At 44.4% G+C, this 24,952-nt stretch overlaps 1 protein-coding gene across 3 annotated transcripts in view; it reads right to left on the bottom strand.

Moving 5' to 3' along the window:
* The window catches only part of washc4 (WASH complex subunit 4), a 105,774-nt gene that overhangs the window by 15,548 nt on the left and 65,274 nt on the right, over positions 1–24,952 (bottom strand). For all 3 annotated transcript variants that reach the window (XR_014620750.1, XM_084335511.1, XM_084335512.1), the window contains 10 exons: positions 23,571–23,678; positions 23,133–23,279; positions 21,435–21,514; positions 20,773–20,878; positions 18,858–18,974; positions 17,859–18,027; positions 15,226–15,380; positions 14,628–14,702; positions 14,124–14,228; positions 11,838–11,972 (listed from right to left, as the gene is read on the bottom strand). Coding sequence is in view for 2 of the 3 variants with exons in the window: in XM_084335511.1 (XP_084191637.1) it covers positions 11,838–11,972; positions 14,124–14,228; positions 14,628–14,702; positions 15,226–15,380; positions 17,859–18,027; positions 18,858–18,974; positions 20,773–20,878; positions 21,435–21,514; positions 23,133–23,279; positions 23,571–23,678 (1,197 nt within the window). In the remaining variant the exon portion in view is untranslated. The remainder of the gene's footprint in view (positions 1–11,837; positions 11,973–14,123; positions 14,229–14,627; positions 14,703–15,225; positions 15,381–17,858; positions 18,028–18,857; positions 18,975–20,772; positions 20,879–21,434; positions 21,515–23,132; positions 23,280–23,570; positions 23,679–24,952) is intronic.

Raw genomic sequence — 24,952 nt, 5'->3', positions numbered from 1 at the left:
AGGCCAGGACAGTGTTTCTAGTTGTATTCTAAAATTCTATTCTATTGTATTCTAAAATGTGACTATATGGTTTTGTAACGGCCAAAATGGACTTAATGTGCAATGGATTTATGTGACCAGGGGGTGGCGCTTCTTTTATATAAGCGTCAGGTACACCTGTAGGAGGAGGAGTTTTGACCCGGAAAAGGCAACGGTTTTTGACCGCACGTACGACGCAGGTCTCAGGTCGAAATGTTTGTATCCAATTAGGTATCATATTCATTATCATTTAATCAGTTTAAGGAACAAAAAACAAGGATATTCTGTTTGCACGGTGAAGCAAATAAATATCATTTTCCAAGAAAGCTGCCTGCATTGTGTCATTGGGACAAGGACTGTTTGGTATGAGACCAGGAATATAACGGCGCGTCAGCCAGTCTAACTGGGGATCAAGATTTCTCAGTAGCTCCGTATAAGACGGGAGCTCCTTTAATATTAGTCAAAAACCACGCACCAGTTGGACTCTTGCTTGGAGACTGGGGAAGATTCGATGCGTTAGGGGACGTCGGAGAATCTCAACCGGAGGAAGGCGAGGAGCTGCTGCTGTTGTTGTGTGGAGGAAGAGGATTCTACTGTTTGCTGCTGCATCGGGGATCCGCCTGCAGCCGTTCGTGGAGGAGGAAGACACCGGTGCTGACCCGAAGTGGCTGAGGATCAGTACTGGACCGCGAGTACTGTTCCGTGAGGCGACATCATGGTACCCAACGCAAGGAGGTATGTGAATAGCGCTATATAAATACATGGCCATGTAAAATTGTGTGCACACATAACTTGGGGTTGAGCGTAAATCCATGGTTGCTGAAGAGGAATAACACTTGACTACGCGGACCTTTTTTGTAGTGACTATGTTGCGCGACTCGTCACCAGCCGTCTCGTTTTAATTCAGACAATCTAATAACATGGCGACGCGCAAAACGGCATCACACGTTTCCATGGAGACCACAGCGCGCTCCGCTGTTAGCGGTGACGTCACTGGGAAACGTGTCGTTAAAATGACTGCCAAGGCTGTTGCAGAACATTGTGGCAAATTGGTTGCCAGCAGAAAACGTAAATTTAACATGGCAGCCAAGATAAAAGATTCAATTCTTGGTTTCATGTTAAATAATGAGAAGGAAAAAGTAGAGAAGGCTCTTACAGATTTGAATCAGGTGTGTTATGAGGCGAAATGCATACATGACAATCTTCTGTTGGGTTATACGTTACATGATGAAAAAGAAGAACAAGACACCTGGTTTAAAGCAAAAATGTTGTCAATCAATGAGTGTATTTCAAATGCAAAACTGTGGGTTTCAAATATTGAAGGTATAACGAATGTATATGATGGTAAAACAACTGAAGGTGATTTGCATTTAATGGATGATGGTATTGCTCCAAATGACAGTGTGTCAAACATTGTGAGCAAATATTCAAAAACAAGTAGCAGGTCATCTGCCAGGATCTTAGCTGAAGCCGATAGAGCTGCACTTCTCGCTCGTGCTGATTCTCTAAAAGAAAAACATGATTTGGAGGAGCAGGAGCATCAGTTGAAGGAGCAGGAGCATCAGTTGAAGGAGCAGGAACTAAAGTTGAAAAGAAAAAAGGAACAACTAGAGGTGGACACTGAATTGGCTGCAAGCACTGCAAGGTTGGCCGTGTTGCACTCCTCTGAAAGTAAGCGTTCATCTCGTGCACCTTCAAATGCAATGAATTCCTATTTTGAAAGGGAACACCACAAGCTAAATCCTGTTGCAAGGGAATACCAACCTGGGACATTAACACAACGAAGTAAATTGACACAATTGTCAATACCACCAAACAAGCCTGTGGATGTGAGACCAAAGGAACGTGGTCAATGGCATAGCACTGCTGCTAACCGCCAATATAATCACAACCACAAGGAACAGGAAAGCAGAATGGGAACAACTGACAATGTTCAAATCAATTCAAACCAACCTGCAAACATGCTTACCATCATGGAGAGGCAAAATGAGATAACTGCTGCTCTGGTGCAGCAACAGCATTCCAGGTCTCTGCCACCACGAAATATCCCAACATTTGAAGGTGACCCTCTCCAATACAGAACATTCATCAAAGCATTTGAACAAGGAGTGGAGGAAAAGGCAACAGACGCTGATGCTTTGTATTATCTGGAGCAGTTCACAAGAGGACAGCCACAGGAATTGGTGCGTAGCTGCCAGCATATGGCTCCTGAGCGTGGTTACGCAGTGGCAAAGGGTCTTCTTAAAGAACACTTTGGAAACCAGTACAAAATAGGAAGTGCCTACATGCAAAAGGCCTTGGCATGGCAAACAATAAAATCTGAGGATGTCAAGGCACTTCAAGCCTACTCCTTATTCTTGCGTGGCTGCTGCAATGCAATGGAGGAGCTTCAGTACATGCAGGAGTTGGACATGCCTGTCAACATGAGGGCCATTATATCAAAATTGCCATTCAAGATGAGGGAGCAATGGAGGAGTACGGCTCATGGCATAATGGAAAATACACAGGAAAGAGCTCACTTCGGTGATATGATCAGGTTTGTGGAGCGACGCGTCAGTATTCTTTCTGACCCTCTGTTTGGTGACATACAGGATCCAAATTCTGGTGTGGTTGGCACAAAATCTCTCACCAGGTTTAAATCATATCCACCCAACAGAGTAAAAGGAAATATTGTCGCCACCACAGTAACAACCATGGACATATCGGAGAGAGCCAAGGAGCTAACATCACCAACATCAAGTACAATGAATGCTAGGAGAGCTGGATGCCTTTTGTGTGCTCGCAGTCACTCATTGGAGGAGTGCAAACAACTTCAGGAAAAGCGGCACAAGGAGAAAATACACTTTCTGAGGGAAAAGGGAGTTTGCTTTGCATGCTTATGTGTTGGTCACATGAGCAGAGATTGCGAAAGGCGCTTGGTATGCAAAGTCTGTGGTCAAACTCACCCCACCCTGCTTCACATTAAAAGGCAACCATCTTCTCCAGAACAGTTAAAGCAACCAACGTCACTGCAAACATGTGGACATACAGGGGCCGGTAAGGACCGGTGTGTGTTATCCATTCTCCCTGTACGTGTGAAAGCAGCAAAAGGAAATGCCATCATACAAACCTACGCCTTCCTAGACCCTGGTAGCTCAGCCACATTCTGCTCTGAACGCCTAATGCAGAGGCTGAATATCACAGGCAGAAGAACCAACTTCCTGTTGAGCACCATGGGGCAAGAGACAGTTGTTCCAGCTTACTCCTTGACTGGGTTGGAGATAGCTGGTTTGGACAGCGATGACTTTTATGTTCTTCCGGAAGTTCTCACACAGAAGAAAATGCCAGTCACGGCTGAGAACATGGTGACACCCGAAGAACTGTCGGAATGGTCATATTTGTCCAACGTACACATCCCACGCCTAAAAGCAAATGTCGACCTGTTGATTGGAACCAACGCTCCCAAGATATTGGAACCTTGGGAGGTCGTCAACAGTCACGGGAATGGCCCGTATGCTATAAGGACGGTGCTGGGATGGGTCGTTAATGGTCCACTGAATGGAAACAGTGGTGTTGTGGGGACAGAGTTTCCCTCTGCTATGGTCAACAGGATCTCGGTGTGCAGACTGGAAGAAATGCTGGCCAATCAGTACAATCACGACTTCAATGAAGTAGCTGTGAAGGAGAAGGAAATGTCCAGGGAAGACTTAAGGTTTCTGGAAATTGTGGAAAGTTCAGCAGTGCTTCAGGAAGGGAGGTACTGTTTGAAATTGCCTTTTAGGAACAAGGAGGTCTGTCTGCCCAACAATGTGGGAGTCGCTAGGCAAAGGATCCAGGGATTGAGGAAACGGTTCCTAAATAACAAAAGCTTGCACCAGGAGTATGCAGCATACATGAACAAGCTTATTGGGAAGAACTATGCAGAGAAAGTACCGCAGCAACAACTGCATGGTGAGAAAGGAAAAGTGTGGTACATCCCACACCATGGTGTCTACCATCCGAGGAAAGGAAACCTCCGTGTGGTGTTTGACTGTGGAGCCACATTCCAAGGAGCATCCCTGAACAGTGAACTTCTGCAGGGTCCTAACCTTACCAGTTTACTGCTTGGAGTGCTAACTCGCTTCAGAGAGGAACCAGTGGCATTCATGGGTGACATTCAAGCCATGTTCCACCAGGTGAAGGTCGCTGAGGAGGACAGGGATTTTCTGCGCTTCCTCTGGTGGCCAGAGGGAGATGTCACTAGGGACCTTGAGGAGTACAGGATGACTGTGCACCTGTTTGGCGCTGCATCATCCCCTAGTTGCGCAAGCTACGCCCTGAGGAAAACTGCTGATGATAATCAGGCTGAGTTCTCAGCTGAAGTCACCCAATCTGTCAAGCAGAATTTCTATGTGGATGACTGTTTGAAGAGCTCAGCGACTGAAGAGGAAGCTATCCAGATGATAACGGATCTTATTGTTCTGTGTCGCAAGGGGGGCTTCATCTTGGAGAAGTGGATCAGCAACAGTCGTGGTGTTTTACAGTCCATCGTAGCAGAGCAAAGGGCCAAGGATCTAAAGGAGTTGGATCTGGACAGAGACAAACTTCCAATGGAAAGGGCTCTTGGCCTACTATGGTGTGTGGAGACGGACTCTTTCAGGTTCAAGATCGAGTTGAAACGACAGTCTCTCACCAGACGTGGTATGCTGTCCATTGCCAGCTCAGTATACGATCCTCTAGGTTTCCTGGCACCAGTCACTTTGCGTGCAAAAATAATGCAGCAGGAACTCTGCAGAAGAGGATGTGGGTGGGATGATGACTTGCCACGGGACATCATACACCAATGGAAAAGGTGGTTGGAGGAATTGGAGCAGCTGGCTGCATTCCAGACCAATAGGTGCATTAAGCCAGTGGATTTTGGGAAGGTCAGACATGCCCAACTACACCACTTTGCCGATGCCAGTGAAGGTGGATATGGAACGGTATCGTATGTCCGGATGTTGAGTCAGGAAAACCACATCCAGGTTACCTTTCTACTTGGCAAAGCCAGAGTAACACCACTGAAAGCTGTGACTATTCCTCGGCTGGAGTTGACGGCTGCTGTCCTTGCTGTCAGAGTGGACTCACTGTTGAAGGCAGAGCTGAAGTTCCAGTTGGAGGAGTCGGTATTTTGGACTGACAGCACTTCAGTGTTGAAGTATATTAACAATGAGGACAGGCGTTTCCACACATTTGTAGCCAATAGGGTCTCGACCATCAGAGAAAGGTCTGAACCCTCACAGTGGAGACATGTCTGTTCCAAAGACAATCCAGCTGACGATGCGTCAAGAGGAATGAGGGTCTTGGACTTCCTGAATGGCAGCAGGTGGCTTGAAGGTCCTGCATTTCTTTGGAAGCCAGCAGTGGAGTGGCCCAAAACTGTGTTGGACGTCTCAGTGGATTCAAATGACCAGGAGGTCAAAAAGGAGGCAACCGTAAACGCCATCAGTGTGGGTGACATAGCCAGTCCTACTTACCAGCTAATTTCCTACTTCTCAGACTGGAAGAGGCTGAAGACTGCAGTTGCCTGGTTCCTCAGGTTGAGGGTCATGTTGTTGGAACAGAGCCGTCTGAGAAAGCAGGCTGCAAGTCAAAAGCTCACAGCAACATCTATGAGCGGCACTTTGACGCTGGAGGATCTGCAGAGAGCAGAGGTTGCCATCGTTGGCTACTGTCAGCGACTGAGATTCGGTGAAGAGATTGCTGCTTTAACATCTGGGAAGGCAGCAGTGAGTCGACAGAGTCCCATATATAAGCTGGATCCAGTGTTTGAAGATGGACTCTTGAGAGTTGGAGGAAGACTGAGCAGAGGATCAATGCCAGAGGAAGCTAAACATCCGCTCATTCTCTCCAAGGACCAGCATGTTTCAATGCTCATTCTCAAGCATGTACACCAGAATCTGGGACATGGTGGAAGGACTCACACACTGTCCAAAGTGAGGAAGAGATTTTGGATCACCAACGCCCATGCAGCTGTTAGGAAGATCATCGCTGAATGCAGCTTTTGCAAACGCTACAATGGCAGAGCAGTGGAGCAAAAAATGGCAGATCTTCCAGCCGATAGAATCCTTCCTGACCTACCACCTTTTACCAACACAGGGGTAGATTACTTTGGACCAGTCGAAGTGAAGAAAGGAAGATCAACCTGTAAGAGGTACGGAGTCATATTTACCTGTATGGCAAGCAGGGCCATCCATCTGGAGGTTGCGGTGTCATTGGACACAGACGCATGCATCAATGCTCTGAGGCGTTTTATCAGCAGGAGAGGACAAGTGGCGCACTTACGGTCCGATAATGGTACCAATTTCGTTGGGTCAGAACGAGAACTGAAGGAGGCTCTGGCCGTTTTGAATCAAGACAAGATTCATGGAGTTCTGGCACAAGTTGGAATCCGTTGGAGCTTTAATCCACCGGCAGGTTCACATCACGGTGGCGTCTGGGAACGGATGATCCGCCTGGTGAGAAGGGTTCTCAGTTCTGTCCTACGTCAGCAGAGGTTGGATGATGATGGGCTTCATACAGTGTTTTGTGAAGTGGAGGCCATTTTGAATGACCGTCCAATAACCAAGCTCTCGGATGATCCCAACGACCTGGAGCCACTTACACCGAACCATCTTCTTCTCTTGAAGGGTAAACCAGCTTTGCCACCTGGAGTGTTCGATCCACATGACCAGTATGTAAGAAGACGATGGCGGCAAGTCCAGTATCTTTCAGATCTTTTCTGGAAAAGATGGGTACGTGAGTACTTGCCCTTGCTTCAAGAGAGGCAAAAGTGGAACCAGAGGAAAAGGAGTTTGACAGCTGGTGATATTGTGGTCATCATGGACTCTTCAGCTCCTCGTGGGTCCTGGCCACTTGGCAGGGTTCTGGAGGTCTTTCCAGACAAACAAGGTCTGGTGCGGTCTGTGAAATTGCAGACTAAAAGTAGCACCATTGTAAGGCCGGTGACCAAACTGTGTTTGGTTCATGAAATGTAAATGCACTTAATCCATGACATGTTTTGGCTCTTATTTGTTTTGTTTATTTATTTTTTGAATTGTTATGTCTGCCTGCCTTAACAATTAGGGGCCGGTGTGTAACGGCCAAAATGGACTTAATGTGCAATGGATTTATGTGACCAGGGGGTGGCGCTTCTTTTATATAAGCGTCAGGTACACCTGTAGGAGGAGGAGTTTTGACCCGGAAAAGGCAACGGTTTTTGACCGCACGTACGACGCAGGTCTCAGGTCAAAATGTTTGTATCCAATTAGGTATCATATTCATTATCATTTAATCAGTTTAAGGAACAAAAAACAAGGATATTCTGTTTGCACGGTGAAGCAAATAAATATCATTTTCCAAGAAAGCTGCCTGCATTGTGTCATTGGGACAAGGACTGTTTGGTATGAGACCAGGAATATAACGGCGCGTCAGCCAGTCTAACTGGGGATCAAGATTTCTCAGTAGCTCCGTATAAGACGGGAGCTCCTTTAATAGGTTTTATATTAACTTAATAAATAAACAAAAACGGAAAATCTACTTATTTCAACGAACATTTCAAACTAAATAACAGATTATGCACATAAAACGCTGAAAACAACCGAAGCAACAATAGTATTTTAATGAGGCTATTATTATTATCATTATTATTTTGCAACAAGTTAGCCCTCTCATAAATAGCACATATAAATGAATAACTAACTTGAACTAACTTAATAGAATTGAAGTGATATTTGGCTTAAAAAATCGGCCGCCTGGCAAAAAAAAGAAAAAAAAGAAAGCCTGACGATGTGCATTGGTCCGCGGCTCTCTGACGCCTTATTTTCTGGGTCCCGGCCTGAAATGTTTGGGAACCCCTGCTTTATAGCATATAGCCTGCCTCTAGTCTAAATGTCTATCTTTAGAGGATGACTTTGCAGCATGAATATTGTTTGGGATTCGGCAATTCGGGATTTCAATTCGTTATTGAAAGTGAAACACGGATTCGAAGTTTCCCCTCTGGTCGTGCGCGGTTCACTCGGTGTCGCGGGCAGGGGTGGTTACCCCCCCGACCCTTTCTTCTTATTATTATAAAGTTACTACTTTATAATAAAGGCATTCATTTTGTGGCATTAACGTTATATAGTTACACGTTCAATAACATCAGCGTATTTACCGGACCATAGCAAGGCAAGCATTACTCAATTCATATCTCAGTTCCTTTCTTTGCTCAGAGCGTGCCAAGTTGTCCCATTCTGCGGTCTGTTAATAAAGTTTTCAATCAGACAAGTGTATAGAACGAAGGGCTTTTATTATAACATTCGTTGCAGTAAAATCATTATGCCTCGTTTAGTACTCCTGAGGAGCGATGGTAGTCCACTCCGGCGGGGAGCTAAAGCTAACGTTACTAGCCGTGTTGTGAGCTCTGATCAATGGCTGACATTCAGGACGTAAAAAACGAATACGCGCTTGCCGATTGGTGGTAACACACTGCAGGACGCTCCAACGTGTGACGCGTCTCTCTTCTGACCAATCAGTGGTCTGCAATGTTTCACGTGACTTTTCTGGTACCCAATAGGGTCGCTTGGAACCTCGACAGAGGAGTAGGGTATATCTGCAGAGCCGCAAGCCCAACGAGAGCAGGGTACTTTATTATTATTATAAAAAACAGCGTGATGCGGTATTCAGTCTAACTCTGCGGTGGGCGTGATGTAACAGCGATACCGCGGTAATGCGGTAATCGTGGCAGCTCTACACACACACATAGATTTATGACCTCGAACTCTCGATGGCCTGGCTTCAACTGTCACGAAAATCACGAACTATCAGATGAATGCCTAAAGTAAGTGCCTGAACTCTTCATAACCCGTTGACCCTTGACCGAGTGCTGGGTCAGGCCGGTAAAATAGTTAACCATGCCGCTGAGGTGGCCCTACTCATCGCGTCTCAGAAAACACCCATTAACTCTTGCACTTAAACACACACCACACACACACTAGGGGTGGACGGTATAAACGGTATACGGTATAAACGATATTAATTTGCTCTACGGTATGGATTTTGACCGTGTAACCGGTAGAGTAGCTCTAAAATAGCAATGACGTCATGTAACCACAGCGCGACTATTTCAATCGCATTTGCCCCTAAAAATAGATAGAATTAGTCATAGATAATAGATATGTGCAAACTGGAAAAAGTTATTTAGGAGGCTTCGCGCAGTGGGCGTGTCAACACGCAATTGTCATTTCATAATAAACACATTATCACCGCGGTGCACAGCAAGTTTCAATTTCAGTTCCTGGCATTTTTAACCAGTGGAGAAAGGTAAGAGATGTCCCTATCGTTTTTCTTATATGAATTATTCTACGTTAATAAAACATACCTGGTGATCAACTACAGTTTGCTGTAAACATTATGATATGCGTGTAGTGTTATGATAACGACGGCTGCAGCGGGAGCAGTGGATTTGCGAATAGCATGCAGCTGCAGAGCCGCAGAGCCAGTGGCGCTTTCAGGTCAGGTCCGCTCAACAGCGCCCCCCCACCCAACGGCTGAAAGCTGTGACCAGACCTGAAAGCGCCGCTGGCTCTGCGGCTCTGCAGCTACATATGCTTTTAGCAAAATCCAGCATCCAGCCCGGCTGTTTGCAATGGGAGCAGCACGGACTCTGGATATATAAAATATTATAAATCTACATGCCTTGAGGATGTCATTCTTTATATAGCCTGCCTATCAGGCAAAAAAAATTATTCTAACGGAAACACTGATACCGTGATATATACCGTTACCGTCTATGCTTCAAATTATACCGTGATATAAATTTTAGACCATACCGTCCACCCCTAACACACACACACACACACACAGATACATATACACACACACACCCCTCCCCTTCTCTCTTTGTGCAAGAGGGTATAAATATGTCATGTCATGTCTTCATTCTGCGAGAGGCTGAGCCCGTGGGCTGCAGGAGAGTTCACTTCTCTGTGTTCTTGTGATCGACAATAAAGACTCCGTGAATACAACTTTGTCGCTGTGAATCTGTCAGCTGGTCCATACTAATATCAATTAAAGAACTTGGGAGGGAGGAATTCCCTAACAGGACCATAGACAAACACAACCATAGATTACCATCAAGCTGGCTCACTGGACCATAGACAAACAATTCACAAAGATCCTATATAAACACTGGCACATCATCAACTCTGATCCCAAACTCCAATCTGTCTTCAAGGAACCTCCCACCGTAGTTTACAAACGCCCCCCCAACCTGAGAAACCAACTAGTGAGATCCTACAGCCCACCTACTGCTCACAGACCCACGTTCCTAGATAACACCCCAGATGGGAACTACAAGTGTGGTAACTGTGCACAGTGTGGGTATACTATTAAGAGCAAGACCTACACACATCCACTTAATGGTAAAACCCTCAGAGTCCGTGGCTTCATCACCTGTAGCTCCACTCATGTCATCTACCTAATTAAATGTCCATATGGCCTGAGCTATATAGGCAAAACCAACCGGCAACTCAAAACACGCATCAGCGAACACCACAGCAACATCAGATGTGGTGATGAACATAACCCGGTTGCAGTACACTTTAGACAGGCAGGACACAATATCAGCGCATTAAGATACACAGGCATTGAAAAGGTAGAAAGACCAGCCAGAGGCGGAGACCATGGCAAACTACTTTTGCAGAGAGAGACCTACCATATACACACCCTTCAGACTATGGCCCCTCTTGGATTGAATGAAGAGTTTGACATTAAACCCTTCCTGTAAATACACACATTCTGTCTGGTTGTTTTTTTTTATAAATTTTTCTGTTTAAGTTTTCTTATTATATATTTTTTTCTCTATTTTGCATGTGAAGGTGTGTTGCATCTAACTACTAACTACCGTACTACTGTTATTGTAACTATGTACCGTATGTTCTGGCACTTGAGCTGCAGTATGTTTTGTAAATTTGTAGCCTATAGGCTAATTGATTTGAACCTTGACCTGGTTCAACCCTGACCCCTAATATGTATGTATATATACCCCACCCCTTTTCACATGTTGGTGACACTTGAAAAAGGCCACAGGCCAAAACGTTGTGTTAAATTATATTAAACTTGGGAACACGGCAGACGGTGTGCTGACTTTTTTTCCACAACTTTACATATCTATTTGAGTCAAGCACCCGTGACTATACTTTGGATGTGCGTGAGTATTTTTTACTACCCATAGACAAACACAACCATAGATTACTATCAGGCTGGCTCACTGGAGCATAGACAAACACAACCATAGATTACCATCATGCTGCCTCACTGGAGCATAGACAAACAACCATAGATTACCATCAGGCTGGCTCACTGGAGCATAGACAAACACATAAACAAACAACCATAGATTACCATCAGGCTGGCTCACTGGACCATAAACAAACAACCATAGATTACCATCAGGCTGGCTCACTGTAGCATAGACAAACAACCATAGATTACTATCAGGCTGACTCACTGGACCATAGACAAACACATAAACAACCATAGATTACCATCAGGCTGGCTCACTGGAGCATAGAGAAACACAACCATAGATGACCATCAGGCTGGTACTAAGATAGTACTAGACTATAGACATTTGCAACACACAGACCACAGGAGCAACTGATGAAGGTGAGTGTCAGTATATGAATCTTTTATTACTGAGAATCACAAGATGAAGTTAGGTGAATGGATCTCCAGAGGCAGAGAGCTGGACCCATATGGAGTATGAGCGCGGATCTAGGGTCAGTGAGCAGGTCACATGACCACATACACTTCACTATGACTCATGAGCCAGTCTGATCTCAGATCAGATTGATAGATACCTTCTGGTCCGTCTGGTCTTTGGTCTCTCTGAAGAAGCGGATGTCTTTGATGAGTCTGGACTTGATGTGTTCGTCGTACATAAACTGACTGAAGATGTAGAACTTCTTACGCAAGAACTGGTAGGTGAAGTTTACCTGATGGAGAGGGAGAAGGAGAGAGATAGAGATAGAGATAGATAGATAGAGAGAGAGAGAGAGGGAGAGGGAGAGAGGGAGGGAGAGAGACAGAGAGAGGAGACAGATGGGAAAGATTAATCATTCAAATTCTGTTTTCACATTTTATACAGAGTTGCAATGCAAAGTGCTTTTCAAACCAAAAGAAGATATTCCAGATGTAATTGATAAGTTGATATAAAAACAAACAACACAATCAACTACCTCAGATGAAATACGAATATGAATGGTCTGAACACCAGGAGAGTGTGTTAATTGCCGTCAGTGGATTTCAGGATTCACAACGTCAAGTTAAGTTAAATTGTACCTTTATCAATCCCTTTGGGGAAATTCATTCTCTGCATTTTACCTCCTAACTACCGAGGAGCAGTGAGCAGCCACACAGTGTGGTGCCCCGGGGACCAACTGCAGTTATAATGCCAGGACCTTTGGTCAAGGGCAGGAAGCCTAGCATGCATGTCTTTTGGTGTGGGAGGAAACCAGAGTACCAGGAGGAAACCAGAGTAACCAGGAGGAAACCAGAGGAAACCAGAGTACCAGGAGGAAACCAGAGGAAACCAGAGTACCAGGAGGAAACCAGAGGAAACCAGAGTACCAGGAGGAAACCAGAGTACCAGGAGGAAACCAGAGGAAACCAGAGTACCAGGAGGAAACTAGAGGAAACCAGAGTACCAGGAGAAAACCAGAGTAACCAGGAGGAAACCAGGAGGAAACCAGAGTACCAGGAGGAAACCAGAGAACCAGGAGGAAACCAGAGTACCAGGAGGAAACCAGAGTACCAGGAGGAAACCAGAGTACCAGGCGGAAACGAGAGGAAACCAGAGTACCAGGAGGAAACGAGAGGAAACCAGAGTACCAGGAGGAAACTAGAGGAAACCAGGAGGAAACCAGAGTACCAGGAGGAAACCAGGAGGAAACCAGGAGGAAACCAGAGAAAACCAGAGTACCAAGAGGAAACCAGAGTAGCAGGAGGAGACCAGGAGGAAACCAGAGTTAAGTACCAGGAGGAAACCAGAGTACCAGGAGGAAACCAGAGTACCAGGAGGAAACCAGGAGGAAACCAGAGTACCAGGAGGAAACCAGAGTAACCAGGAGGAAACCAGAGTAACCAGGAGGAAACCAGAGGAAACCAGAGTACAGGAGGAAACCAGGAGGAAACCAGAGTACCAGGAGGAAACCAGAGTACCAGGAGGAAACCAGAGGAAACCAGAGTACCAGGAGAAAACTAGAGTAACCAGGAGGAAACCAGAGTACCAGAAGGAAACCAGGAGGAAACTAGGAGGAAACCAGGAGGAAACCAGAGTACCAGGAGGAAACTAGAGAACCAGAAGGAAACCAGAGAACCAGGAGGAAACTAGAGAACCAGGAGGAAACCAGGAGGAAACCACAGTACCAGGAGGAAACTAGAGAACCAGGAGGAAACCAGAGTACCAGGAGGAAAACCCACGTTGTTTTTCCCGGCTCCTCAACCGTAGTAGTTTGGTAGACAACAATACACAACGATCTACACAATAATAGACACACCTCGGATAAAATATAAAACATTTATTATTCTACAGTGTAAGTAGCAGTAGCAGTGTGCGTGTAATAAGTGTGCTTGTCTGGTGTGTAAGTCACTTTAACACTTTGAATGCCCATCACAAGATATCTCGGGTTATCAGCCCGCCCCCTGAATGCCCATCACGAGAAAAAAGGTCTGATGACGTTCAACGTTTTGTTTACCACGGAACCTATGAAGTGTGCCGCACGTTCATGTCAACGTTCACACGCACAATACACGCTTACCTAAGAGCAGTCGGGGCAATGGCAAGCCGAAGACGGTCGCAAGTGTGGTTACACTTTACAACGCTCGCTGCAATATTATATATATACATTAACAAATTGTTCTAAATAAATAATAATGATAATAAAGCATTTGAAGTTTGGACACATTTGTTACAACTGAGGTAGGTAGATACAAATTTCTGAGACTAAAGTACAGAAAAAAGGTACCTTTGGGTACCGGTATCAATTCACAGGTACCGGTATCGGTTCAAATGTGAATGGTACCCAACCCTAAGGGGAGGGCTCTCTGTTGACACAAAGCCTGTCCTCCGGTTGCTGCCTACTCACCGTGGTGTTCATGATGCCGGTGCCGTGGGTGCGGATGGAGTTAGCAATGTGCCGGATGTTGATGGTGTTCAGGTGCTTGTTGTTGCTCGACTTCTCTATGAAGATCTGTTAAGTATATCACTGTTAAAACAGACTGCATTCACACGAAGGCCTTCTCTATGAAGATCTGTTAAATATATCACTGTTAAAACAGACTGCATTCACACGAAGGCCTTCTCTATGAAGATCTGTTAAATATATCACTGTTAAAACAGACTGCATTCACACGAAGGCCTTCTCTATGAAGATCTGTTAAATATATCACTGTTAAAACAGACTGCATTCACACGAAGGCCTTCTCTATGAAGATCTGTTAAATATATCACTGTTAAAACAGACTGCATTCACACGAAGGCCTTCTCTATGTAGATCTGTATATAAATATAAAACAGTAAAACAGTTAAAACAGTAAGACTATGACATAATACTGTAGCCAACTACAGAGGATGAATATTGAGGTTGTACCTGGTTGTTGAGGTTGTAGAGGTAGCGGGAGACAAACACATGGATGTTCCTCATGATCTCCAAGACGTCTAGACCCTGAGGAGAACACACAGGACGTGAACACACGGAACCCAGAGGAGAACACACAGAACCCAGAGGAGAACACACAGAACGTCTACACCCTGAGAACACACAGAACCCAGAGGAGAACACACAGAACGTCTACACCCTGAGAACACACAGAACCCAGAGGAGAACACACAGAACGTCTACACCCTGAGAACACACAGAACCCTGAGGAGAACACACAGAACCCTGAGGAGAACACAGAACATCTACACCCAGAGTAGAATACACAGAACATGCGTGTGCATTCTTCTCTCTCCCCTATTACTTTCCATGTTGGACAGAACAGCACATTTCATTATGTGACAGTAAATGATTGTTTTATTTCAACATGCCTTTCACCTTTCGACACAGAAATAGGCTACGCTTGATGCTTTTCTTTCTCAATTAAAGTGTCCACAGGTATGAAACCTGTTGGTACTTCCATACCTTTTGATGCATTAAAAACGGATAGCATTGTGCTGTGAACAGATGGGTTTGAGAACAAGCTGACCTGCTCCAGGGTCTGACTGGGCAGGTGGGCCTCGGTCATGGTCAGCCCGTAGCGCTGCGTGGCCAGGTTCCTCATCTCGCTGTAGGTGGCCCAGTCATGGAGAGCCACCGTGGTCAGGTTGTAGAAGGTCTTGTCCAGGTAGTGAGTCACATAGGCTGCACACACACGAAAAAATTAAATAATAAAAAAAATGTCATCAATGACAAAACGGAGGAAAACAAAAACAAACCAAGTGAACTTTGGAAATTACTCAATAATCAACTAGGCTGCAGTAAAAAACTTAAAACCAGATTCTCAAACATAAACATAAAGACGGACAACACGCTCATCACAGACAAGCTGGATGTAGCCAATTACTTAAACACTTTCTTCACAAACATAGCCACAACACTGGTAAACAAACTACCCTCCCACTCAGGGCATTATGGGGTAGAACACATAGTAGCATACTACAAGAACCTAGGGGTGCGTAAAGACGACTTCAAACTGGAAATGGTAACATCAGATGATGAGGTACTCAAAAAACTGAGCGCTCTCCAACCGAACAAGGCCACCGGCCATGACAACATCCCCTCCAAATTCCTCAGAGACTCAGCAGCCGCCATCACCCCAGTCATCACACACATAATAAACCTCTACATAAAACAGGGACACGTCCACAAGGACTTCAAAATTGCGAGAGTAACACCCCTGCACAAAAAGGGCAGCAAATTAGACCCAGGCAACTACCGCCCTGTTTCTATCCTTACCTCCATCTCGAAAGTCATGGAAAGAATTGTATACGAACAGGTCGAAAAGTGCCTTGCGGAAAAAAATAGAATCTACGAATTCCAATCTGGCTTCAGAACATCCCACTCCACTGACACATGCCTTCTCTATTTGAACGACCACATCAAACAAGAGGTGGACGCAGGCAAATACTGCGGCATGGTCATGCTGGACCTACAAAAGGCCTTCGACACTCTGACAATCACACCATTCTGATAGACTATCAAAACCAATTGCTTTTAGCTTGTGAGCTGGATGCAATCCTACCTGGAGGGGAGCGAACAGATGGTGGAGGTAAACGGTACCCTATCCCCCCCCCTCCCAGTGAGCTCTGGTGTTCCACAAGGAAGCATACTAGGACCGCTACTGTTCCTAATTTATGCAAATGACATGTCGTCAGCTTGTGACTGCAGCTTGTTCCTGTTTGCGGACGACTCAGCCCTGCTGGTCTCTGACAAGAACAAGTTACAGGTTGAAAAAACCCTCAGCTCGGAACTAGGCAAAATCGGCATATGGCTGGCTGATAACAAACTATCATTACACATGGGCAAAACAGAGTCCATTCTCTTCGGTTCAAATAACAAACTCAGCAAGACCGACGGTTTCTCAGTTACAGTGGGTGACAATATTGTCACAAGGAAAGATGAAATTACCTACCTGGGTTCCATCCTAGAGGCTAATCTTTCCTGTGACAAAATGGCATCCAATGTAATAAAAAAAGTCAACCAACGAACTCGATTCTTGTACCGGATCTCCTCTCTGGTAAACAAGAATACCCTGAAGACTCTGGCAGGAGCACTCATTCAAGGGTACTACGACTATGCTTGCACCTCATGGTACCAAAGCACCTCAAAGGCGCTAAAAACAAAATTACAAACATCACAAAACAAACTGGTTGACCTTACCCCTAGAACCCACCTCACCCCTGCCCACTTTGACAACCTAGGATGGCTTAGAGTAGACGACAGAGTACAGCAACTTGCAATGGGCCTGGTCTACAAGATACACTACACGACCAAGGTACCCATGTACATGTCAAAATACTTCCCAAAGGTCAGTGAATACCACGATCACAACACCAGAGGGAGCTCCACAAATCATGTTAAACCCAGATTCGGCTCAAACAAGGGACTAAACACGTTTCGCAATTATGCCACATCAATGTGGAACGCCCTACCCAAAGCTGTAAAGGAATGTGAATCACTACCCACTTACAAAACCACTCTCAAAGAACACCTACGGGAGACTGCAATTCGAAACTGGCCCCTGTAAATGTCCTAACCCAACCCCCTCCAATGTACAGTAAATGACCAAGTATGGTTGTCAATATTCCAATGTACAGTTTTGCTTGTACAGTGTCCCCCACCCAATTTCACTGTGTATTTTATTGTGACAAATGTATAGATGTAGCAGTACTGACTATCTGTATGTCATGTATGTCATATATGTCTATATGAATTGAAAATGGGGGACCCTGATGGAAACAAGACAAACGTCTTTCTCAGGTCTGCATCCCCTTAACAATTGTATGTATTGAGCCGTACTGTATTGTACCCATTCTGCAATCTGTTAAATAAAGTTTTCATTCATTCATTCATTCACAACTAATAAACAAACTTGAAACTTGTGTCTCTCCTACTGTCTCTCTCAGCCTTCCTACTGTCTCAATAAAGAACCTTCTCTCCTGTCTCCCTCTCAGCCTTCCTACTGTCTCAATAAAGAACCTTCTCTCCTGTCTCCCTCTCAGCCTTCCTACCGTCTCAATAAAGACCCTTCTCTCCTGTGTCTCTCAGCTTTTCTCCTGTCTGAATAAAGAGAGAAACACCACTCCCCCTCTCCTGTAGCAAAGGGTTATGGTCCAGTACCTTTGATGTGTATGAATCGGTTGAAGAACCTGATGGGGTTGAGGGAGAAGAAGTGGGCCAGGTCCTTCATCCCCACCTTGAAGGGGTTCCTGTCGTCCAGCTTCAGGTGTGTGTGGACGGACAGACGGAGGTCCTTCTCAATCTCCTTACACAGCTTGTCCAACAGGTGCTGCCAGAGAGAGAGAGAGAGAGAGAGAGATAGGGGGGGTGGAGAAAGAGATAGAGAGAGGGAGAAGGGGAGAGAGAGAGAGAGAGAGAGAGAGAGAGAGAGAGAGGGCGAGGGAGAGATAGAGATAGAGAGAGACAGAGATAGATAGAGAGAGGGAGAGAGAGAGGGCGAGGGATAGAGGGCGAGGGAGAGATAGAGGGCGAGGGAGAGAGAGATAGAGGGCGAGATAGAGGACGAGGGCGAGATAGGGCGAGATAGAGAGAGGGCAAGGGCGAGAGAGATAGAGGGAGAGATCGAGAGAGAGGGATAGAGGGCGAGGGAGAGAGAGAGATAGAGGGCGAGATAGAGGGCGAGGGCAAGATAGAGAGAGAGATAGAGGAAGAGAGAGATTGAGGGAGAGAGAGATAGAGGGAGAGGAAGAGGCGAGAGAGTATTTAAACACTGTGATGTTGACTAGTACACCCACATTTCATTGTATACTTGTATGCCGTGACAAATAAATCTCTTGACTTGACTAGTACTGAACCCAGGCTGTATTTAAACATTGTGATGTTGACTAGTACTGAACCCAGGCTCTATTTAAACATCATCCGAGATGTGGTTATGGTTAGGTCTATAAACAGTGAGGTTATGGTTATGTCTATAAACAGTGAGGTTATGGTTATGTCTATAAACAGTGAGGTTATGGTTATGTCTATAAACAGTGAAGTTAAGGTTCTGGTTATGTCTATAAACAGTGAAGTTATGGTTATGTCTATAAACAGTGAAGTTATGGTTATGTCTATAAACAGTGAGGTTAAGGGTTAGGGTCCATTCTGTTTCCCTCTCACCTCGTTGAAGACCTCCATGATCTCCTTGTCGTAGCTCTCCAGTAGCTGGTCACATGACTCCATGTGTTTGGCATGCAGCATGGTGGGAACACTGTCCCTCAAGGCACTGAACATGTACTGCTCCAGCCAATCACAGGGGTCATACAGGATGACGGACGGCAGAAATAGATAGGAAAACATTTACATTACACAGTACTAGTAGCTTCTGTCTGATTGGTTAGGTACTGAGGGTAGTAGGGTTAGTAGCATCTGTCTGATTGTGTAGATACTGAGGGTAGTAGGGTTAGTAGCTTATGTCTGATTGGTTAGGTACTGAGGGTAGTAGAGTTAGTAGCTTATGTCTGACTGAGGGTAGTAGGGTTAGTAGCTTCTGTCTGATTGGTTAGGTACTGAGGGTAGTAGGGTTTTTGTAGCTTCTGTCTGATTGTGTAGGTACTGAGGGTAGTAGGGTTTTTGTAGCTTCTGTCTGATTGTGTAGGTACTGAGGGTAGTAAGGTTAGTAGCTTCTGTCCGATTGTGTCGGTACTGAGGGTGGTAGGGTTAGTAGCTTCTGTCTGATTGTGTAGGTACTGAGGGTAGTAGGGTTAGTAGCTTCTGTCTGACTGGTTAGGTACTGAGGGTAATAGGGTTAGCAGCTTCTGTCTGATTGGTTAGGTACTGAGGGTAGTAGGGTTAGTAGCTTCGTCATAGAGGTGCTTTGCATCTAAAAATGTACAATACCACTGCTACAAAGATGCTAATTTTCAGTTCAGTTCAGAGTTTTTATTTGCCACATGGAATCATACAATCAGAGTTTCTTCATTACACAATCATAAATAACATTCCATGGACAAAAGGAGCAGGAAGAAGAATAAATCTTATAGTTACCTGCCCCTTATTCCTAAACTAAAGAAGTATTTACTTAATGGTCGGCGTACAACCTAATTTACACAAATAATAATTTATACCATTATACAAGAAACTCACAATCGACAGTTAAACAAGAATTTTTTTTTATAATAATAATAATAATAAAGAATAAAAGAAAGAGAAAAAAAAGAAGAAAAGATCTCACTATTCAGATCACATTTGATTTTCATACTGACTAATTCTTTTTTTTTTTTTATAATTTTCTTTGAATTGATAAACACTATTACATCCCTTAAACTCGTTATGGAGAGAATTCCACAACTTTACACTAATAACTGAAGGACACATCTGTTTAAGTGTGGTACGTGCAAACTGATGTTTAAAATTGTATTTTCTCCTACTAAACTCACTTTCTAAATGAAAAAGATTTTGTAGTTTTTCTGGCAGTGTATTATTTCTTGCCCTAAACATAATTAACATTGTTTGAAACTTAACCATGTCTTCAAGTTTAATTATTCTAGATTTAATAAATAATGTATTTGTGTTCTCGATAACTCACTTTATGTGTGATTCTTATGGCCCTCTTCTGTAGTATATATAATGGTTTTATATTGGTTTTATATTGGTCCCATAAGTATTCCCCCATACTTCAACACAATAACTGATATAAGGTGAGATGAGTGAACAGTAGAGTGTTCTCATTGCATCATACTCTAACACATCCTTTACTTTATTCATAACAAAAATACCAAGAAAACGAAATTCATTAACTCTCTCTATATCAACTCCATCTATTGTCAGTACTATATTTTCATCTAGTTTTCGATTGCCAAAAATCATAAATTTCGTTTTTTTCAGATTCAGTGATAGCTTATTTACATAAAACCATTTCTTTAGCTTTGTCATTTCATACACAATATATTCAGCTAGTTCCTTTAAATGATTTCCAGAGCAAAAAAATTGGTATCATCAGCAAACAAGACAAACTGTAATAGTTTTGAAACATCACAAATATCATTAATATATAAGCTAGGTGTGATGTAAACAACAGGACCGGTCTGCTTACATGTATCCGTGATGCATCCACTGCGTTGTCATAAACATCGTCCAGGTAGATTGGAAACACCGCTCTGTGCCAGTACAGGAAACTACAGTCACACTGAACTCTGACCCTGAGGAGGAAACAGGAAGCTACAGTCACACTGAACTCTGACCCTGAGGAGGAAACAGGAAGCTACAGTCACACTGACTGAGCAGAAAACAGGAAGCTACAGTCACACTGAGCAGGAAACGGGAAACTATAGCGACACTGAGCAGGAAACAGGAAACTATAGCGACACTGAGCAGGAAACTATAGAGACACTGAGCAGGAAACAGGAAACTATAGCCACACTGAGCAGGAAACAGGAAACTATAGAGACACTGAGCAGGAAACAGGAAACTATAGAGACACTGAGCAGGAAACAGGAAACTATAGCCACACTGAGCAGGAAACAGGAAACTACAGTCACACTGAGCAGCAAACAGGACACTACAGTCACACTGAGCAGGAAACAGGAAACTACAGTCACACTGAGCAGCAAACAGGACACTACAGTCACACTGAGCAGGAACGAGGAAACTATAGCCACACTGAGCAGGAAAGAGGAAACTATAGCCACACTAAGCAGGACAGGCCTAATGATTGCTCCACATGTACTGCATTAGAAACCGCCGTCCTCTCCTTACCTCTCTCTCAGCTCGCTGATCAGATCCAGTTTCTTCAGAACCAGCTGCAGGGGAAGCAGCTCTTCATCCCTAAAGGTTCTCTGTTCAGACACAGATTCACCAGAACGTTGAGTAAAAACTAAAGTCACACCAGAGGAACAAACAACGCTCTGTTGTGGAACAAGAGAGAGAGCGAATCATTTCATTAATGTCTTAACAGGAGTGGTACCGGCGTCGGGCCGTCGTGCCCGTGCGCGGAACACTCGCAAGTCTCACAGCACTTTGGGCGAAAAAGGCTCGGGGCTGCCTTTTTCGCCGAACATAGAATATACCGTTCGAAGGATCCATTTGTTGCCATTCGAACGCCACCTCACTCGACCAAATCCGTGCCTCGGTTCTCGAGTTACATGACGATATGTCAGGCGAGCGTCTTTTTACGTGCGTAATGCTAGTCTCTCTCTCTCTCTCTCCCTAAACAAACTGGATATTTGGACAGTGTGTGTGTGCGCACGTACACTCGCCGGTCCCATCTCTGGTCTTTGGAAAGACCAGATGAGGTCAGAGGAGTTTGATAGTATTTACTGAGGATGGCCAGATAATGTTGATATTTAAACTTAATTATAATTAATGAATAATTATGCCTGTTAACTCATTCAGCGCCGTTCACGCATATATACGTGTTTGTCTGCCAATCACGTCTATATACGTTATTGGATCGTTATTTCTTTTATCCAATACCGCCGCCTGTTGGTATGCGGCCGATGTCGCACTTCCTTTGTGGCTCTGTGTATGACTCTGTGCGTCATTGAAAGTCATCCGGGCTGAGTTTTCTTGTAACGTGGATCGAGATCTTCACCCGATCGCATTGAATCGCTTTCGGGACACCCGATCCATTATGCTGTCGGGGGTTATGGCATGGGCCAAATGGACATACGATCTAGCAGATGGCAATCAAATAATTGGAATATTCTTTTTGGAATATCATCGGCCACAGGTAAGAGCAATTTAATGTCAATTTCAGCTCGGTTGTGCATTGTTTTCATAGCCATCTCCCTGATCAGTGTATGCTGTTGTACTAACGAATGCCGTTATTGACAATCAATTAATCAGAAACGACCCCCCCCCCCCCTTTCATGCATGCATGATGGAACATAATATACCGATCATATGCATTTTAATTTTTTATTGTAGCGTGTATAGGGACGAAATGCCAATGGATAATATATAATACACGTCGCGGCCTAATACTAGCCTCCCAGGAATTACCCCAGACAACTCTAAAACCATACTTATATTCACCACGGTATAAAACGAGAATGTATGGATGGAAAAGATATTCCTTTTTCACATCTTGAACGATAGATACTCGATGTCAAATGGGCCATAGTATTGCATATATAGCTATAATATTTAAATAGTTATAGCCCTGCAAACAAGGTGAGCAACTCCATAGGTTTAATGCGTTGGCAGCACATAGTCATATCCCGTTCCCAACGTAGCGGTCAATGAGTTAAGAGGTTAACATGTTATCTGATTAAATTATCGCTGGCATTAGGAAGTAAAACTTGTGGAGTATTGAAGACATTTTCTTGCAAAACAGTAACATCTCTCTAAGGATCCAAACATGTACATTTACAAAACTTTGAGTAATGAATATCAAGTCAAACATTTAAAATCTAAAAATGATAATGTAGAATGTAGAATCTCTCTCTCTCTCACCATCTGGGTGCCGACGCTGAGTGCCAGGGACACCACTAGGCGGCGCTCTCTGGTGCTGGGGCCGTTCAGCGTGTTCTCTGCCAGCACTAGAGACGACAGCACGTCCAGCCTCTGCTCACTGTACTTCTTATCAGAGATCACCCTTTTCTACAGGGACAGACAACACAAGCACAGTCATTACAGAGGTATGTATATCACATCACCAGAGGTCTTTCAAGCAATGTATAGAATGGAAGATATAGTACATACTGTTGATATTATTGTGGTTACCTTGGCAGTACTGGTATAGTACATACTGTTATGTGTTTACCTTGGCGGTACTGGTATAGTACATACTGTTATGTGTTTACCTTGGCAGTACTGGTATAGTACATACTGTTATGTGTTTACCTTGGCAGTACTGGTATAGTACTGTAGTACATGCTGTTATGTGTTTACCTTGGCGTTACCGATGGCCTGCAGTGCCTGGGACTGCAGCTGCTGGGTGATGTGAGAGACAGAGTCTGCCACCACCATGGAGCGCCTGTGGAACGTGTGCTCCACCGCCTGGGGAGGAAGTGACATCACATCAAAACAACTGCCTGAGGAGGAAGTGACATCACATGAAAACAACTGCCCGAGGAGGAAGTGACATCACATCAAAACAACTGCCTGAGGAGGAAGTGACATCACATGAAACAACTGCCTGAGGAGGAAGTGACATCACATCAAAACAACTGCCTGAGGAGGAAGTGACATCACATCAAACAACTGCCTGAGGAGGAAGTGACATCACATGAAACAACTGCCTGAGGAGGAAGTGACATCACATCAAACAACTGCCTGGGGAGGAAGTGACATCACATCAAAACAACTGCCTGAGGAGGAAGTGACATCACATCAAAACAACTGCCCGAGGAGGAAGTGACATCACATCAAAACAACTGCCTGAGGAGGAAGTGACAACTGACTAGTAAAAATGTCTTATTTCAACCACCTCAGGCGAAGCAATTTGTTGACAAGCAACCGCAAGTCTATGGATCTGGACAAGGCTGCCAAATACCACACACACACATACACACACCGTACTGTATATCGGTATGTCGTGTATGTCATAAATGTTATGAATTGAAAATGGGGGACCCTGATGTAAACAAGACGAAAGTCTTTCTCTGGTCTGCATCCCCTTAACAATTGTGTGTATTGAGCCGTACTGTATTGTACCCATTCTGCAATCTGTTAATAACATTTTCAATCAATCAATCAATCCCACACACGTTATCATGCATCGTGGGGACATTCCATGGACGTACATTAATTCCCCAACTCCTTACCCTATCATAGCAGACTCCTTACCCTATCATAGCAAACTCCTTACCCTATCATAGCAAACTCCTTACCCTATCATAGCAAACTCCTTACCCTATCATAGCAAACTCCTTGCCCTATCATAGCAAACTCCTTACCCTATTAGGGCTGTCCCCGACTAAGGATTTGGATAGTCGACTTTGATTGGCTGAAATTAGCCGATAGTCGACTATTAGTCGACTATAAAATAAATAGAATTTTTTAATCATTCCATTTGGGCTGTGGGGGTGCTTAATGTCTGAAGGAGTCGACAGAAGGCTTCTTGTTCTCTGCAAAAGCATACAATTGGTCCACTGATGGATACATCTTGATATTTGTCTAGTCTAGTGTGTTCATTAGATGGGTGAAATCCTCTTTCAGTGCCTATGTGCCTGTTTTCTTAGGCAGTTAGCCTCTGGTATGCATGCCATTAGCGTTAGCCACACTTCTAGGCCTCTTTTATTTTGGAAAGAATGATTTTTTTGCATTCGACT

This window comes from Notolepis coatsorum (assembly GCF_963971535.1).
Source record: "Notolepis coatsorum genome assembly, chromosome: 18".
Taxonomy (NCBI): Eukaryota; Metazoa; Chordata; class Actinopteri; order Aulopiformes; family Paralepididae; genus Notolepis; species Notolepis coatsorum.
The sequence above is the reverse complement of the archived record's forward strand: the minus strand, read 5'-3'. Positions and strand labels throughout refer to the sequence as shown.